Below are 16421 nucleotides of genomic sequence, written 5' to 3' on the forward strand. Positions count from 1 at the left end.
CATCGGCCTGCGGCGGAGGTGGCGATGGCGCACGGCGGCGGCGGCTCGTGGCGGTACATCTGGTGTCTGGGCGACCGGATCCGCCCCTCCTGGGGTCGTGGGACGGCGGGGCGACGGCGGCGTGGTCGCGCGAGGGGTGTCGGCTGCTGGCTAGGCGGCCGCGTGGCGGCGGCGGCGGCGGCAGGGCCGCCGGTGGCCTGTTGCTGTCCCCTCACGCCGCGGAAGCTGCGGTGGCTGCGACGTCCCGAGGTGCTGCCCCGCGACACGTGTGATGGTGAGGCGGTGGCCCCGTGCGGCGGCGTGGCCGCGCGGGGGAGGTGTGGCTGGTTGGTGGCTGCGTTCGGGAGTTGGCCGCGGCTGGAAGTGGCACTGCAGTGGCGCGGCGCCCGGGAGGGCCTCCACGACTGCGGCTCCGGATTCCAGGGCTGAGTACGTGCGGTGGATGGGATTCTCCGAGCGAAAGTCTTGCTGGCGGCGATGGCGATGGCGTCTGAGGGCGTCTTTCTCCCTGTAGGGGGCATCATCAAGGAGCACCATCCGTGTTGCGCGGGTTCTCTAGGTGAAAGCCTTGTCCACCTTTGGACGAGCGACGGCGGCGCCTTCGGCGTCGTTTTCAGAGACCCATCTCAGCCTGTGGCTTTGCCGGTGTCGTCGTGGTCGGGGGTGGCCCTGCCGGTGGTGCGGCAAGGCGGCTGGTGTGGTGCAGGTGGTTGGCTCGAAGGGGGTTGCCGAGCCATCGTGGCGGCGGCCAATATTATGCCGGCTGCCAAGGGTCTTCGCTCGGGTGTCGGTTTCTGGCTGCATGCAGTGGACCGCGGCAGCTGGCGTTGTTTGGCAATCGCCAGTGCGGTGTGGGATAGCATCAGAGGACAGCGCTCGCAGCAACGACATCGTGGGAAGACTAGGTCCGCAGTGGACTGTGGCGGGTTGCTCTGCATCGCTCGGCGACTCTGGTATGGTACTTCGTCGAAAGATAGCGCGGACGACAACTTGGGTTGCTAGCATGATGGCGGTGGCTGGTTGCGTGGGTGGTGCAACGTGATGCTGTAGTCCGGCGGGCGCGGCTAGTCTGCTTCTGACAGGGTTCTTGGAAACGGGGTAATAATGTTCTTCATCCTGGCAGCGACTTTGGAGACGGATTCGCGACTCGAAGTGCTGAGGCGGGCATGGCGAGGCCCCCGCGTGAGGTGAGGCGACGAGTGAGGTGGAGTCCAACGGCGGATGTGGCGAGGCCCCACGCGTTGTGTGTCGTGGTGGCGACTGCGAGACAACCTGTGTTTGGTCCGGATCCGGTGTTTTCACCCTGTCGGATGGTGTGTGGTGTTGCAGCGTGGTGGGTCCCACATGGTGGTGGCCTTCTTCGGTGCGGTGCGGTCTGTTATCTTGTTTCCCTAGTCGGCGCGGGGCCGTACCTGACGGTGGCTACATGAGATGGAGAAGGAAGGTTGTCAGCCGCGGCCTTAGTAGAGTGGTCTCGTTCGTGTCGACGTCCCAATCCAACTGGACAATGTTGTCTCTTGGTGACGTTTGCGTGGCTTGCGTCGACGTCCCATTCCGACCAGCCTGTGGAGTTGTGTTTCGGCGCGTGTTGATGTCCCAATCCAATCCGCCAGTATTGTTGTCAAGTGTTCTTTTCTTATTCCTGGTTATGGCCTCCCATGACTATATTTTTGTATTTTTTTCTACTATATCAATAAAAACGTACTCGTCGAGTGTTCTTCGTTAAAAAAAAACTAGAATGAGGACTAGCAACAGCTGTGAGATAGTGGGCCCCACACAAGTTACGGTCGAGTGTAAAATTAGTTTCCTGCGAGAGAGGACCCCATACCGCAACAAAAACCCAATGCATTACCGCAATTGCTGTTGCTTGAGCGGCATATAGCAGCTCCAGTGCGTCAACCGTCTGGCGCGACGTCCAGTCATTTCAGAGCCACTAGCGGCCTAGCGGGCGCTCACGCACACGCTTGTGCTCTGTTCCACCCGCACGAGACGCCATGCCGCACCACTCCGTCGTCACCGTTCCGCTGGCGGCTGCCTTCGCCATGCTCTATGCTCGCCTCGTCGCCACCTTCATCGGCCCCGGCCTGAGTCGCCTTCTTCTCCTCGCGCCGGCGCTCGCCCTCCTCCTCATACTTTCCCTCGCCGCCCCGCTCTACAGCACTCGCGGCACAGCTGCCTTCTTCCTCACCTGGCTCGGCGAGTTCAAGCTCCTACTCCTCGCCTCCGGCCGTGGTCCGCTGGACCCGGCCCTCCGTCCCGTTCCATTCGTGTTCACCGCCACGCTCCCGGTGAAGCTCCTCCGGCACAGCCCGGATGCCGCGGCAGCGGCGGAGAAGGTTTCCCTGCCACTCCTTTCTTCTAGTGTCAAGGTCGCCATCATGGTCGCGCTCCTCCAAGTCTTCCACCGGAAGGACCAGATGCACCCTTACGCGATCTTTGCCCTCTACGGCATCTTCATTTACTGCTTCCTCGACTTCCTGCTGCCGTGCCTCGCAGCGCTGGGGCGCGCACTGGGCATGGGTCTGGAGCCGCAGTTCGACAAGCCGTACCTCTCGACCTCGCTCCAGGACTTCTGGGGCCGGCGCTGGAACCTCATGGCCTCGGCCGTGCTCCGGCCGGCCGTCTACATCCCTGTCCGGGCGCGCCTCGGTGCCCCCGCCGGCGTGCTCGCCACGTTCCTGTCGGGGCTGATGCACGAGGTGATCGCGTACTACATCACCTTCCGGCTTCCGACGGGGCAGCTCACGGCGTTCTTCCTCTTGCACAGCGGGTCCGTGTGCGCCGAGAGGTGGTGCGCACGGAGGTGGCCCAACGCAAGGCTGCCGCGCGTGGTGGCCACGCCGCTCGTCGTGGTGTTCGTGTTGCGCACAGCGTTGTGGCTCTTTTTCCCACCACTCTTTGGGAACGGGGCGGACGACTGCTTCATCGCCGAGTTCAACGGGTTGTTGGCGTCCTTGATGGATGCCGGAGGGAGGCTGCTCCGGCTGGTCGGGATGGCTCGCTAGAGAGACTTGGTCGGTCCACGGAGAAGTGAGACGTAGGGCGCGGACGACTGCGACGGTGCGGCCGCAGGCTGAGCGTTCTTCTCGGATCTTGAAGCGCATGTTTAGGACTAGAAAATCCGCGTGGACAAAAAAAGGTTATTGGAATGGCATTCTTGTTCAGGGCGCTTGTAATTCTATCTGGTAATTATTGCTCTATTGATTTACTGCAAAGGAGATGGTGTATATATACAGTCGAATTGAGAATGGCAACATGACCATGTTTTTTAGTCTTCGACTCAACATAATAATCGCATTTTTTACTAAAATTGTTCTTTCCGTAGTAGATGGCATAATTTTTATTAATGTCAAAACCTACCATTTTATCTCTTAAAAATGTTCATACAATACAAGTACTTTGTGTGCTTAGTTCATAAAGATGAGAGTATGCTTCCAATAATATCATATACATATTCATATGCGATTTTAAGGGAGCACTTACACGTGACTAATGATCTGTTGATCGCCGATGTCATTTTAGGTTCGTTAGCTCAAACAGTGATGAGTCACGACGCCAAAGGATTCTCTGGAAAAAAAAAGACTAGAGAAATTCTTGGACGGCTTTAATTAGGCCATACCCATTGGCTTGTAGCTGGAGACCGACATAATGCGCGAAAGCAGCTGATAACCAAGGAGTCTCAGCAGTTAAGGTCGGCCTGTAGCTGATAACCATTTTTCAACAACGACCTGTAGCTGGTCACCAATCGATGGGACTCCTAAAAGGAACGTATAATTAATAAATAGGGATTGACTCATATTAGCAATAAATTCAGTCTCAACGAACAGTTTATGATATATTTACCAGAACTGAGAATTAGGTAACTGTGCTGGATGAGTTTTATGGGGATGAAACTCCTCTCTCATTTCATAAAACTTTCTCCTCTCTCATTTCATAAAACTTTCTCCTCTCTTATTGGCATGTCAGCAAAATTGGTAATTTGACATCTTACTACTACTAATTAAAGACTCCTTTAAAGCTTCCACATAAGGCATGTATGATTCTAGGTGGACACTTACAAAAAATAGAGAAATTATAGAAATTCTCACAAAAATCAAAAACATCCGACCATCAATCTGACAACTCTAATCATAATAGTCATTCTATTTATTATCTTTCTAAATAAATTATCCACCTCTGTTATTATAAAAATAGAGTAAAGTAAAGCCCTAAACATGTATCTAAATTACCCCTCTACCATTATAAAAAAACTAAAGTAACCATCTAATCTTTGTGTAAATTACCCACCTATGCTCCTACAAAAATAATGCAAATAGCCTCCCTAAATCTGCATATAAATTATCTAATTATATCATTATTAAAAGTTGAAGTAACATCTTAATCTGAATCAAAATTATATAATTATAACAATTATGTGATAGATAATTAATTTTAAAATAAGAAACATCCAACCATCAATCTGCCAACTCTAATCATAATACATAATAGTCATTGTATTTGTTATCTTTCATAGCATTAATTAGAATATTTAGTAGATGAAAGGGAACATGAGATAGATAATTATAATTAGCTATAACCCTTATTTTTATATTAATTCTAATTATCCCGTGTGGGAGCACAGATTGATAAGCTAGTTTTATTAAAAAAAAGTTTGAGGTTAACACTTAATAGCTGAAGAGATGGCACCCGCGGGTGCGGGTTTGGCGAAAACCCGTCCGCAGGCAAACCCACGGGGTTGGAAAAAAACCCGCCCGCGAGCAAACCCGCGGGTGCATTTCTGCACCTGCATCCGCACCCGCGGGTTTCGGGCGGGTTTCGGGTGCCCGCAGGTCTGGCAACATATATATATAATAAAAATGCATAAATTCATCAATTTAAATAGTCAAACAACACATATTTATAAGTAATAAGGGCAAAATAACAACAAATCCATAAGTTCAAAGTAATAAGGACAAACTAACAACAAATTCATAAGTTCATGTGCTCATTTTATAGTTAGGATAGATGGGATGAACCTTATCTAAGCATATTGGGTTGGGTTTTTTTGTTTCCGGATGGGTGTGGGTCCACCCGCGGGTGGAATCTCAAACCCGCACCCGCAATATGCGGGTGCGGGTTAATCCGCGGATACCCGCATCCGCGGGTGGAATCGCCATCCCTACTCAGGCCTCAGCTGAGGATAACATGTGCACAAGCACCTGTCACACCAACTGGTGCCTCACGCCCTCTTTGAGACAATTTAATTGTGACCATTACAAAGAAGTAAAAATTAAACCCATGCACTGCCTGCAGATTAGTGCAGCATGTTCCGCGTTACCATGTTGTCAATGCCTGAATTCGAGCTAGTAATGGTTTTAGTGCTTACACAATCAACTACAATTCTTTGTATCCCATATTTATACTACATCTGCCAGAGTACAGACAAACAGTAGTCAGTTTCTTGTGCTAACGCACGGAATTAGATCCGCCTTCCGCTCCATGAAAACCAATTAGAGATGCTCCACAATTAAATGACAACAGCTTGGGCCACATGAGATGTTACCAATCTCCTACGGTTAGAGGAAATCTCAACTGGAGTTCATCAGCAGGTACCTCCAAAGTCACCTACGAGAAAGAAAGTGAGTTTTGACTGATTGTTCTTATTCAAGATGGATTTGAAGTAATTTGTGCTCTTTCAGTGGACGAATCTTCGTTTTTTGACTCGCTTAGACTCAGGGGGCACATCACTGTTGATGTCTTGTGATGTAGTTTAGCAGAAACGTTCTCTGTAATGCTTACAAGTTATTTGCAAAAGTGAGATAAAGTATCACAATTCATACCTCCTTAAACACTGCACTGTATGAAGCATCCTTGAAGCCCTGTATCCAAACCAGAGAAATATATAAGCAAACTAGAGAACAAACAAGAATATGAGGAAAGAGAGATACTAACCAGCTTTCTGAAAAGCTTAAGGGATGCCATATTTGATTCACTAATTTTTGCTCTGAATGTGGCAATTCCATATTTCTCTACTGCGAATGCCATCATCAGTAATATCACTTCTTGACCGATTCCCTTCCCACGGCTGCGACAAGGAAAAGTGGATATTTTAGTTAGCACGACCAGATTGTATCACTATGCCGTGCCAAATCAGCCATTCTGTTCTCAGTTCAGCATCTACTTTACTTTCATGTGACATATGTAATTATTGCTTCAACTACTCTGCCCCTACATAAAAACAAGATCATGCCAGAAGTTTTCAGGACCAGGAGCCCTGGCGCAAGAGGTACAGAACAGATTCACGTGCTAAGTAGAGTTTGTCTCTCTTGCAGTACAAAATGAGTTACCTAGCGATAACATAATTTCGCTGGATTATCACATTGTTGCAGATTAGCAAACTTTGATGTGATACACTATACAGATCTGGTAGTGAAGCAACCGACAACTGAAAGTAAAAGGACTAGCAATTCAGCTGCAACTATTTGTTTGATCTCTCAAAAAATTATTCAGGTCATAAGTAACCAAGTATGTCCACATTACTCTGAGCCAAGTAAAACTGTATACATGCAACTGCCTACAGAACAGAACTGTGTAAATGTCAAAAGAATGGTAAAAACAGTGGCATGATCAGTATTGTAGAGAAGGTACCTCTTATGTTCAGCTATCATAATCTCTATTTCCGCAAGCTGCATATCATCAGGGTCATTCATATATATGTTCACATCACCAACCATAGCTGCAGTGGATAAGGTAGAAATGAATGCTAGCAAGAAAAGAAAGCTATTGGCAAACAAAACCAGAATGCAAAGTACAAACAGAATATAGAAGTTGAAAAGTTCAAGTGAACTAATAAACCAAACCTAGCAGAAACTTGTATGGTCATTCTACTAGATACATTGCACCCTACTCAGCTCTTGGAAAAACATTGCTTGAACAAAAACAATCTACCTCTTGGATACTGTTGACACATACCATGTTTTGATGTTGGGACCAAAATAAATAAAGATGGTCATGTGATTATTAAGGGGGAATAGCAGTATCATTAGCCTAGCTATTGTGCCTGACAAATATTTTAAGGAACAGATGAACAATCATTTAAGCAAAACAATAGATGAAAATTTGCATAAGATTTTTAGTCAAACCCTCTATAATTCACAAGGGTTGTGCTCCCTGCCGATTGAAGTTGCATACCAAACGCTTGTATGATTGTACAGAGAACAAAGGTACTAAATTGACAAGATCTTATAGGTTATATATTTCTCAAACATCCTACTGGCAGCAACCGAGACACAATTTCCGAAAGTAAAATCAAGTCAACATAATCTGTCCTCCCGATTCATGATCAAACAGTTAGCTAAACTAGCCGCGGGCTAACAAGGAAATGGGCAGAACAGGGGAATGAACCTTCAGTGTGCGGATTGCCGGGTGCGAACTCTCCCCCAATCAACTCCTTGTCCAACACTATGAATGTATGCTCTGCGGACAAGCAAGCAAGCAAAAAAGGAATTAATCGAATTAAACAGAACGCCTCAAATCAAATCGAGGAAAACTGGGAGGAGGGATGCGGTGCGAAACTGAAGGGATCGAGGGTCCATGAGCGGTGCACGTCGAACTCTTGCTCAAGGGAGAGGGGCTCCGACGCGGTGGCCTCCAGCAGCGCCGGGTCCTGCATCCACTCGTGGTACCGCGGCACGTGCTCCCGCAGGTAGGGCACCAGCACCGCACGCTTACCTAGCACGTACCAGCTTCCCTTTCCGCCGCTCATGCCCTCTGCTTCTACGCCGGCGGCGGCCGCCGGTGCCGCCTCGGGCACCTCCATTGCAGCACGGATTCGGCTCGGCACCCGGCAGTGACGTCAGCTGGCAGTGACCTAAAAGGAATACCTTGGAAATACGCGGACTCCCTTCGGAGGCGGATTTATGTTTGATCTGAGCGGCGCAGGTTTCATTACTTTTCTTCCATTCAAATTCAAAAAAGCTCTTAAAAAAAAGATAGCGAAAGCTCAATTCACCAGCTTTATCTCTAAAAGGAGGGATATTGTGATAATAGCGGCAGCAAACAAGAACTTGAGGATAGGGCTGGGCGTTCGGTTATAACAGAACCAATCGGTTCTTCGGTTTCTTGAGAAGTTTGGTTTCTGAAAAACAGAAATCGTTCGGTTTTTTTTAGACTAGGAATCGAGAAACTTCGGTTTCGATTCGATTCCGGTTATAACCGATGGAACTGAACTTCAGAGATGTAAAAAAATAGCTCACTCAATATCAAATTTCGACAACATTTCACCTTACTTTCATGCAATCAACAAGCACAATTAAACATAAAACAAGAGCACAAACATTTCACGGTCTCACGAACGAACAAAGGAGATGGGGCCATCAATGAGTAGATCCGTGGAGGCGGGGACCGGCGGCGGCGTGCGCTGGCGACGCGAGCACTGGCTGGTGGCGCGCACCGTGTGCTGCTGGCGGCGTTGTGCTGGCGGCGAGCGCTTGCGGCGGCTAGTGCTGGCGGTGGCCTGCGCGTCGGTCAGTGCTTGCGGCTGCCGGTAGGTGCTTGCGGCAGCCGGCGGCACTGCAGTGGAGGCCTGGCGGGTGGGATCGCGAGCACTGGCGGGTGGGGTGGCGAGCGCTGGCGGCACTGTGTTGTGGTGGCCTGGCGGGTTGCAGACAGGGGGTCGGGGCAGGGTTTCAAAAACCGGTGACACTGTTCAAAACCGGAACAGTAGCACAAAAAAATTACTTTTGTATTTTTTGATTTAGAAGCATAAAATATAAAAAACCGGACCCGGTTTACCGTCCCGGACCGGACCGGGAACGGAAAAAAAACCCGGAAACCGGCGGTTCCCGGCCGAGATTTGAAACCCTGGGTCGGGGTGGAGGGTGGCACTGAGAGTCTGAGATTGACCTAGAAAGTTAGGGATTTTTTTGGGCCTTGGGCCAACTGTTGGGTTTATGGGCTGAATTTTGATGACATCGGTTCCTCGGTTAACCGGCTTTAAGAACCAAACCGAACTGAGAATTTCGGTTTCTGAGAACCGGCTCCGGTTTTCGGTTATTTTGCCCAACAGCGCTGTTTCGAGAGTACGTATTACAAGCCAAAGACGTATTCCGATGGAACTTCCTGCTCTGTAGTTTTTTTGAATGTTTACTCGCTCTGCAGTTGGATGGATGCCCTGCTCAGCTATGTTCTGGAGCTGTTCACAGCAACTGAACTGAATGATACATGAAGGCAGACTGAGACAGTTGTTCATTTTCTTAGATGATGGAAATTATTATGGCCTTTGTTTGTTTGAAAGCATTCAACTTATTACAAAAGTTCCAGCACCAAGGTGAATTCATCACGCATCTATGATGAGATGAGAAAAACACCTCGTTTGATGAGAGACGTTACTCCTGTTGCTGAACCTTCACCCAATCACCCCTGGTAGTTGCTCATGTGAACCAACAGGGGGAGCAACCACTGATAAAAAAATAAAAAATAAAAAACAGGGGGAGCAACCACTGATAAAAAATAAAAAATAAAAAACAGGGGGAGCAACCATTGGTAGGTCCATGAGCTGATGAGCACTTGTTGCTTTGTAACATTCTATCTTGGATTTGTCTTTCAATCTCATGCAGATTAAGGGCAAGCCAAATGTTCATGTTTAATTTGACCTTAAGATGGGCCACTGTGTCAGAGCACAATAGTGGTTGGCAATTGCACAATGTTTAAAGCTATGAGAGCAGGTATTATAACCGGTGGGGAGCCGGCGAGATTCCAGGTGGCGGAGAGAGAAATCAAGAAAGAGAAGAGACCGAGTGTCTCGCGACGCGCCGGCTCTCAGCCGGCGGATGCGGGCGCTGCGTGCTCCCATTTGCTATGCTGCTGCTATGCTTGCAGGTGATTGGCGACATGCGCTGGCCGCTTGCTGCCGCCGCTGCAGCAGTAATAAATGCAGGCCACGCTGGCGTTTCATTTCGCCCGCTGCTGGCGTATCTATTAGCGTTGCTCTGAATGGACTTCGAACGTGGGGCCAACCGAACCACACCTCTCTGTCTCTATCTTCTTCGCATGAAGCCAGGAAGAATCTTTGATTATTTTATTTGCTTATGTTCGACAGTAAGACTATGGTCGATTTTTTTGTGGTCACGCTTACGGTTAGCTCCACAATGGCTATGGTCAATTTTTCAGACCCTAAAGTTACTTTTCTGCCGCATTGTGGCTGCCCAAACAAACGACTGACGAGTGACACCTTGTTCAGAAATAAGAAGTCATGCTTATCGTCACAGTATAATTAGCCAATCAGATATATATTATATTGTAACTGCAATAATCCTTAAACACTGCGTTCGGCAGGCTGGAGCTAGAATAGTGTGAGAGAGAAATACTATTGGGCTGGCTGGAGCTGGAGCTGGAGCTGGTGGCTGGAGTAGTGTGAGAAGAAAATACTATTGGACTGGAACTGGAGCTGGAGCTGGCTGCCGAACGGAGTGAAAGTAGACTTGCTTTTTCCCGGGGACGTGCATCCAATTTGATACTTGACGCGCCCATGCTACTTTCTTCACGAATTCAGCTCTTTCCGAACTGAAATCCCACGATGTCGCAGCCGTGCCTTTGAAGCCATTCACAATGACAAGGGCCATCATCGTCATTGTCATCATGGTCATCGCTATCATAACAGCAGCACCACGCATGGCTTAAAAGCCCCAAGCTGGAAACAAATATTCATCGCATCGACGCATCCCCTTACCAGTTTCTCTATTGCGCTCGCCAAACATTCCATCTCGAATTCAGACATTCAGTTAGCCTTAACGAGTTCACGCCAAGGTTAACCTAACCGGTGGGAACCGGTCCGGTTTGACCGGTTACCGGTCAAACCGGTCCGGTCCGGTTCCGGTTCCGGCCGGTATCCAACCGGCCAAAATTCAAATTTTAAATTTGAATTCAAAAAATGAAAAATTCTCAAAAAATTCCTAAAAATACTTCAAGGTGTGATGAATCTAATGGTGTCAAATTTTCTCAAAAATTCATTCATTTAGTATAGTTTGTGGGAATTTAAAGTTAAATCAAAAAAGAAAAAGAAAAAAAATAGGCCGGCCCATGAAGGCCCACCGATCAAACCGGTCAAACCGGCCGGTAAACCGGTCAAACCGGTCGGTAAACCGGTTGTACGGGAGCGTTTGAATTTCAAACCGGTCAAACCGACCGGTAAACCGGTAAAACCGGCCGGTAAACCGGTCGGAACCGGTTGCACGGGAAAATTTGAATTTATTTGAATTTGGATTTGAATTCAACCGGTTTCCACCGGTTACCGGCCTAACCGGTCCGGTAAACCGGTACCGGAGGGTGGCGGTAACCGGTTTCCTATTGGGAAATAAAACCCTGGTTCACGCACTGAATGACTGAATGATCGCTGAGTTCCACGTATCTGAAGCTGACCACTGCACCCAAAAAGTATATCAAGCGTATATCGATGATTATAGCATGGCTGATTTCATGTACAGTTTGGTACATCCCGAAGATTGTATATAAAATATTATTATAACTAACATTATAAACTCACTGTTCTGTCGGCCGGGCGACCACCACTTGGGCCGTGTTCAGTTACAAAATTCCAAATTCCAAATTTTTTTTTCAGCACCTGCATGGAGACTTAAATCTAGACGAAATAAAAAACGCATTGCGACTGCTGTCTGTAAATGGCGAGACGAATCTAATGAACCTAATTAGGCTATAATTAGATGCTAAATTGCTACAGTGATGCTACAGTAAATAACCACTAATGACAGATTAATTAGGCTCATTAGATTCGTCTCGCGATTTACAGACGAGTTCTGTAATTATTTTTGTGATTAGTCTATGTTTAGTACTTTAAATATAAAAAATGTCTTTTTAAAAATTTTATAGGCTGCAACCAAACACGACGTTGAATTTGCACCTACTAATCCGACTAGCCAAGAGCTCGGAGCAAAGGATGGGGGCCAACCTAGGGTCGGCACCACACAGATCCAGATCACAGCTGACAGGCCGGCCGCATGTAGCCTTCTTTTTGGAGCCTTTCGTCTCTTGCCTTCAAAGCTAAGTACCCATCGAAACAAAGGCGACCAACAAACGCACATCCTCAGGGCCATCATCACACTCGCACCCCCCGAAACGCCCCACTAAAACCCCACTTACGCGCGCAACGCAAACAAAGCGCAACAAACTAAGCACACCTCACTGCACACTAGCCCGTGCCCGCGGGCGGCTGAGCTTGGTCGCGCCACTCGCCGTGCGGCACAGCGCGCGGCAATGTGGCAGGCGCGCGCCTCGCTGCTCGTGGCGGTGACCGTCGTCGCCGCCGCCGTCCTTCCCGGCGGAGCTGGGGCGGTGGCGGCCGGGCGGTGCACGACGTCGACGCCCGTGAAGGCGTACGACAAGTGCATCGCCCTGCCGACGCAGGGCGCGACGCTGGCGTGGACCTACGACGCGCGGAACGCGACGCTGGACGCGGCGTTCACGGGCTCCTTCATCTCGCCGTCGGGGTGGGTGGCCTGGGGCGTCAACACGGACGCGCCGGCCATGACCGGGGCGCGCGTGCTCGCCGCCTTCTCCGACCCGTCCACGGGCGCGCTCCTCGCGCTCCCGTTCCTCCTCTCCCCGGACGTCAAGCTCCAGGCGTCGCCGCTCGTGTCCCGGCCGCTGGACATCCCGCTGCTGGCGTCCTCGGCGTCGCTCCTCGCCCCCGCGCGCACCGTCCGCGACGGCGCCAAGGTGACCATCGCCGCCACCATCCGGCTGTCCCCGAACCGCGCCAGGGTCCACTTCGTGTGGAACCGGGGCCTCTACGTGCAGGGCTACTCCCCGACCATCCACCCCACCGACGCCTCCGACCTCGCGTCGCACGCCACCGTGGACATCCTCACCACCGCCACCGAGGCCTCGCCCATCGCCTCGACCACGCTGCAGTGGCTGCACGGCTCCCTGAACGCGCTCTCCTGGGGCCTGCTCCTCCCGGTCGGCGCGGCGGTGGCGCGGTACCTGCGGCCGTGCGCGTCCACGGGGCCCGCGTGGTTCTACGCGCACGCCGCAATCCAGGCGACGGGGTACACCATGGGCGCCGCCGGGTTCGCGCTGGGGCTGGTGATGGGGGCCGCGTCGCCGGGCGTGACCTACAAGCTGCACCGCGGGCTGGGCATCGCGGCGGCGACGGCGGGGAGCCTGCAGACGCTGGCAGTGTTCTTCCGGCCCAAGACCACGAACCGGTACCGCAAGTACTGGAAGTCGTACCACCACCTGGTGGGGTACGGGTGCGTGGTGGTCGGGGTGGTCAACGTGTTCCAGGGCTTCGAGGTCATGGGGCTCGGCGCCTTCTACTGGAAGTTCGGCTACTGCCTGGCGCTCGCCACGCTGATCGGCGCCTGCGTGGCGCTGGAGGTGAACGCGTGGGTGGTCTTCTGCCGCAGGCAGCAGGAGGAGAAGCTCATGAGGAGGGAGGTGGAGGGCGTCGTCGTCAAGGACAGGGCGGGTGCGTTCTAGCGCTCGCTTGCGCTGCCTCCGCTGGCAGGAGAGGCTGGCACCTGTGGCTGACGGGAGGCCGGGGCCGGCGAAACCGATGCCTCGAGGATGCAGGCACGTTCACGGGGGGTGCATTCACTGGCAACACAAATGGCGAGCCGTGCTCTGTTTTGTCGCATGATACGAGTTTCTTTTCCTGTCCTTAATTTCTCTCTCTATATATATACAGTAGAAATTCATGTATAAGTTACACATTTGACTTGCAATTACCCAACGAAATCTATGGTTTGTAGGAAGATACAGGTTTTCTGTAGAAAAAAACATGTTGAGCACCACAAGGAAAGAAGAGGACTCTGTGTGTTTGTCTGACGATCACAAAAGTCCATAGTTTGACAAGGTTAACGTCTTGCCTTGCCGACCATGAGGACTCACCTCTGTGAGAGTGCTTTGAGGTGCATTCACTCGCAAGATAAAGGTTGGATTTGCAGCAGGCGTAGTGTAGGAACTAGAAATCAAAGGTAATATAGCAGTCTAGAAATCAAAGGTAATCCAGCATGACAGTAATATCCAAGTTTTTCTTCTAATCCTATCAAACAGGCAAAATCCATATGGCTGACAAAATTTAATGACAAAAAAGGTTTCAGAAAATAACTCGCAGTTAGGTAGTGCGACTATTATCAAATAATGATACTGTTCTCTAGATGTCAACAATACATATGGCATGAGCATCCATTCTCAAACTATTTTTGACAAAACTGAATAAAATTAGCAGCCAATGACAAGGCCAAATGACCGGAATTACAAGAACTATATCGGATCAGAAAGCATGCACAATATTCTACATATTACTATGCATGTCATGTCAGAAAAGCAACATGGCAAGGCAAAATGACACATTTCCATGAGGACCACAACTAGTAGTTTATACAAAATCAAACATATCTGTCTTATGGACACATTTCCATGAGAACACATTTATGAAACTGAATCTAAGATGGCTGCAGCTAGCAAAAAAAAAAATCCTGCTAGCGGCTACTAAGGCATGATGTTATGGCCGAATTCTATCATCACTCCACCAGTAGCTAGCATCATGGGCTGTTTGGATGCTGACTGCCAGGCAGCTCCGACACCAGGCAGCGTCCCCAGGCGTTCGATTTCGATCGCCTGGGGCTGCCATTGATTGCCTGGCAGGCGAGCCCAGGCCAGGGCGCCATCCAAACGAGCCCAAAATGCTCAACACATGCATGCTGCAGTAACTGAAACTGAATCATATCAGTATATCCATTAGTTTAATAGAACTATATCATGTCCATTAGTTTTTCCAGAGCAGTAACAACACGAAAAAGGAGCAGTACTCCTACCAAACAGGAAGAACATGTAACATCTAATAACACTCAGTCACCTTCTCTTCCTTCTCTTCCGTTTTCCTGCTGCTTCACTTTGAAGCTCCAATCCCGTCTGCAGTTTAAGAGTACTAGTACCACATTAGACGGTTAGGCCGTGTTTAGTTGGCGCCCCTGTAAACGCAAAAATTTTTTGCGAGATAATATTGCCAATTTGAAATACTAAATGAAGCCTATTTATAAAACTTTTTGCACAGATGGGTTGTAAATCGCGAGACGAATCTAATGATGCTAATTAATCCATGATCAATCAATAATTAGCGGATGGTTACTGTAGCATCACTATTGCAAATCATGGATTAAGTAGGCTCATTAGATTCATCTCACGATTTACAACCCAACCATGCAAAAAGTTTTATAAATAGACTTCATTTAGTACTTCGAATTAGCAAGATTCCTTTTTACTTTAATGCGTTTACAGCTTTTTTGCATTTACGGGGTGGGAACTAAACAAGGCCTTAGTACTAGTAAGTTCACTTTTGAGGGACCGAAGCCGGCGACCAGAGGGGGGTGAATGGGAGCCGATCAAAATTTCTTCCGAAATTCAAACCGTCGGCCTATATCCCGAAAATCACCCAAGCCCTCAACCGTTCTGACCAAAATTTGGAATAGCTATTGAAAAGCTAAACCAACACAAAAGGTCTCGAATGTGCGAGCGAAACCACGAAGCAAATCGGAAGCGAATCGGGAAAACAACAAACCTCTCTGCCTGGACCGGTGCACTGAACCGGTCTGACCGGTCGTGGCTGTCCAAAGGCGAGCAGACCGGTTTGACCGGTCTTGCCTACCGGTCTGATCGGTGGCACCCAGAAAACCCCGAAAAAATTTGATTCAAACGGTGAATCTCGACCAAATGACCACGAAAATCGATGAAACTTGGGGGATAGCTTCGCCCCTACCCCGTGAACATATCCCCAAGAGATCTCGTCCTAAAGATCAAAGAATCTTGAGAAATCGAGGGGAGATCAAGAAGGATTGGAGTTTTCTCAAAAATTCAAGAATTTCAATTCTGAAAAGCTAGCGATTCCAAAAGGTTGGGCACGAGGCTAGAAGCACGGGAATCACTACAAAGAGCTCGAAGAACCGTCTCGATCATGTGCATAAAAAACGAAACAAAAATCCATTACAAAAGAGCACAAGAGGGATGGCATTGGATTGATTCAAAAGCCCAGAGGGCACAAGGAGGATGGGGCCTCCTTTCCCAAACAAATCCAACACAAAGTCTCACAAATCCATGGACTAATTCTACTCTAAAGAGAAGAACGGGGAGAGAGACACAGGGGCGGCGGCCTGGAGAAACAGAGGAGTCCACGAACAGATTACAAAAGCCGCTATAACCTAATACAAGTGAAGGGGTATTTATACCCGCGGAGATCGGTCAGACCGGTTCCATGGACCGGTCAGATCGGTGCCAGAGACCGGTCAGACCGGTTGGTCTGCAGATTCCCCCTGTACACGATCTCATCTGACGACCGAGGTTCTTTCTTCGGAACGAAGTCTTCTCCGCGATGCCGCCATCTTGATGAAGATCTGGTCCACGGATTTGGAAGATCCGTGAAACCC

The 16421-nt window shown here is 49.5% G+C and overlaps 3 protein-coding genes across 3 annotated transcripts; 2 read left to right on the top strand and 1 right to left on the bottom strand.

Moving 5' to 3' along the window:
• The first annotated feature begins 1876 nt into the window (after positions 1–1876).
• Positions 1877–3277, top strand: LOC120687281 (probable long-chain-alcohol O-fatty-acyltransferase 4). The gene has a single exon (XM_039969265.1). It carries the CDS (start codon positions 1995–1997, stop codon positions 3003–3005), a length of 1011 nt encoding a protein of 336 aa, XP_039825199.1. The 5' UTR covers positions 1877–1994; the 3' UTR covers positions 3006–3277.
• Positions 3278–5200: 1923 nt separating this feature from the next.
• On the bottom strand, positions 5201–8607 carry LOC120691916 (N-acetyltransferase 9-like protein). The gene is made up of 6 exons (XM_039975119.1): positions 7555–8607; positions 7384–7455; positions 6628–6715; positions 5932–6064; positions 5820–5858; positions 5201–5604 (listed from the first exon to the last, which is right to left on the bottom strand). Exons 1-6 carry the CDS (start codon positions 7796–7798, stop codon positions 5539–5541), a joined length of 642 nt encoding a protein of 213 aa, XP_039831053.1. The 5' UTR covers positions 7799–8607; the 3' UTR covers positions 5201–5538.
• Positions 8608–11943: 3336 nt separating this feature from the next.
• Positions 11944–13824, top strand: LOC120692628 (cytochrome b561 and DOMON domain-containing protein At2g04850-like). Its single transcript, XM_039976010.1, has one exon. The coding sequence runs from the start codon at positions 12250–12252 to the stop codon at positions 13474–13476; it is 1227 nt and encodes a 408-aa protein (XP_039831944.1). The 5' UTR covers positions 11944–12249; the 3' UTR covers positions 13477–13824.
• The last annotated feature ends 2597 nt before the right edge of the window (positions 13825–16421 follow it).

Source organism: Panicum virgatum, chromosome 9N, assembly GCF_016808335.1.
Source record: "Panicum virgatum strain AP13 chromosome 9N, P.virgatum_v5, whole genome shotgun sequence".
Lineage (NCBI taxonomy): Eukaryota > Viridiplantae > Streptophyta > Magnoliopsida > Poales > Poaceae > Panicum > Panicum virgatum.

What these genes read in the sequence shown, in the direction of transcription:
- LOC120692628 (XM_039976010.1), top strand. Translation starts at nt 12,250, where the DNA reads ATGTGGCAGGCGCGCGCCTCGCTGCTCGTGGCGGTGACCGTCGTCGCC.
- LOC120687281 (XM_039969265.1), top strand. Translation starts at nt 1,995, where the DNA reads ATGCCGCACCACTCCGTCGTCACCGTTCCGCTGGCGGCTGCCTTCGCC.
- LOC120691916 (XM_039975119.1), bottom strand. Translation starts at nt 7,798, where the DNA reads ATGGAGGTGCCCGAGGCGGCACCGGCGGCCGCCGCCGGCGTAGAAGCA. An exon ending in ATGATAGCTGAACATAAGAG is followed by an intron (nt 6,065 to 6,627) that starts GTACCTTCTCTA and finishes TCCTTGTCGCAG; the next exon opens with CCGTGGGAAGGGAATCGGTC. An exon ending in TTAAGCTTTTCAGAAAGCTG is followed by an intron (nt 5,859 to 5,931) that starts GTTAGTATCTCT and finishes GTTTGGATACAG; the next exon opens with GGCTTCAAGGATGCTTCATA.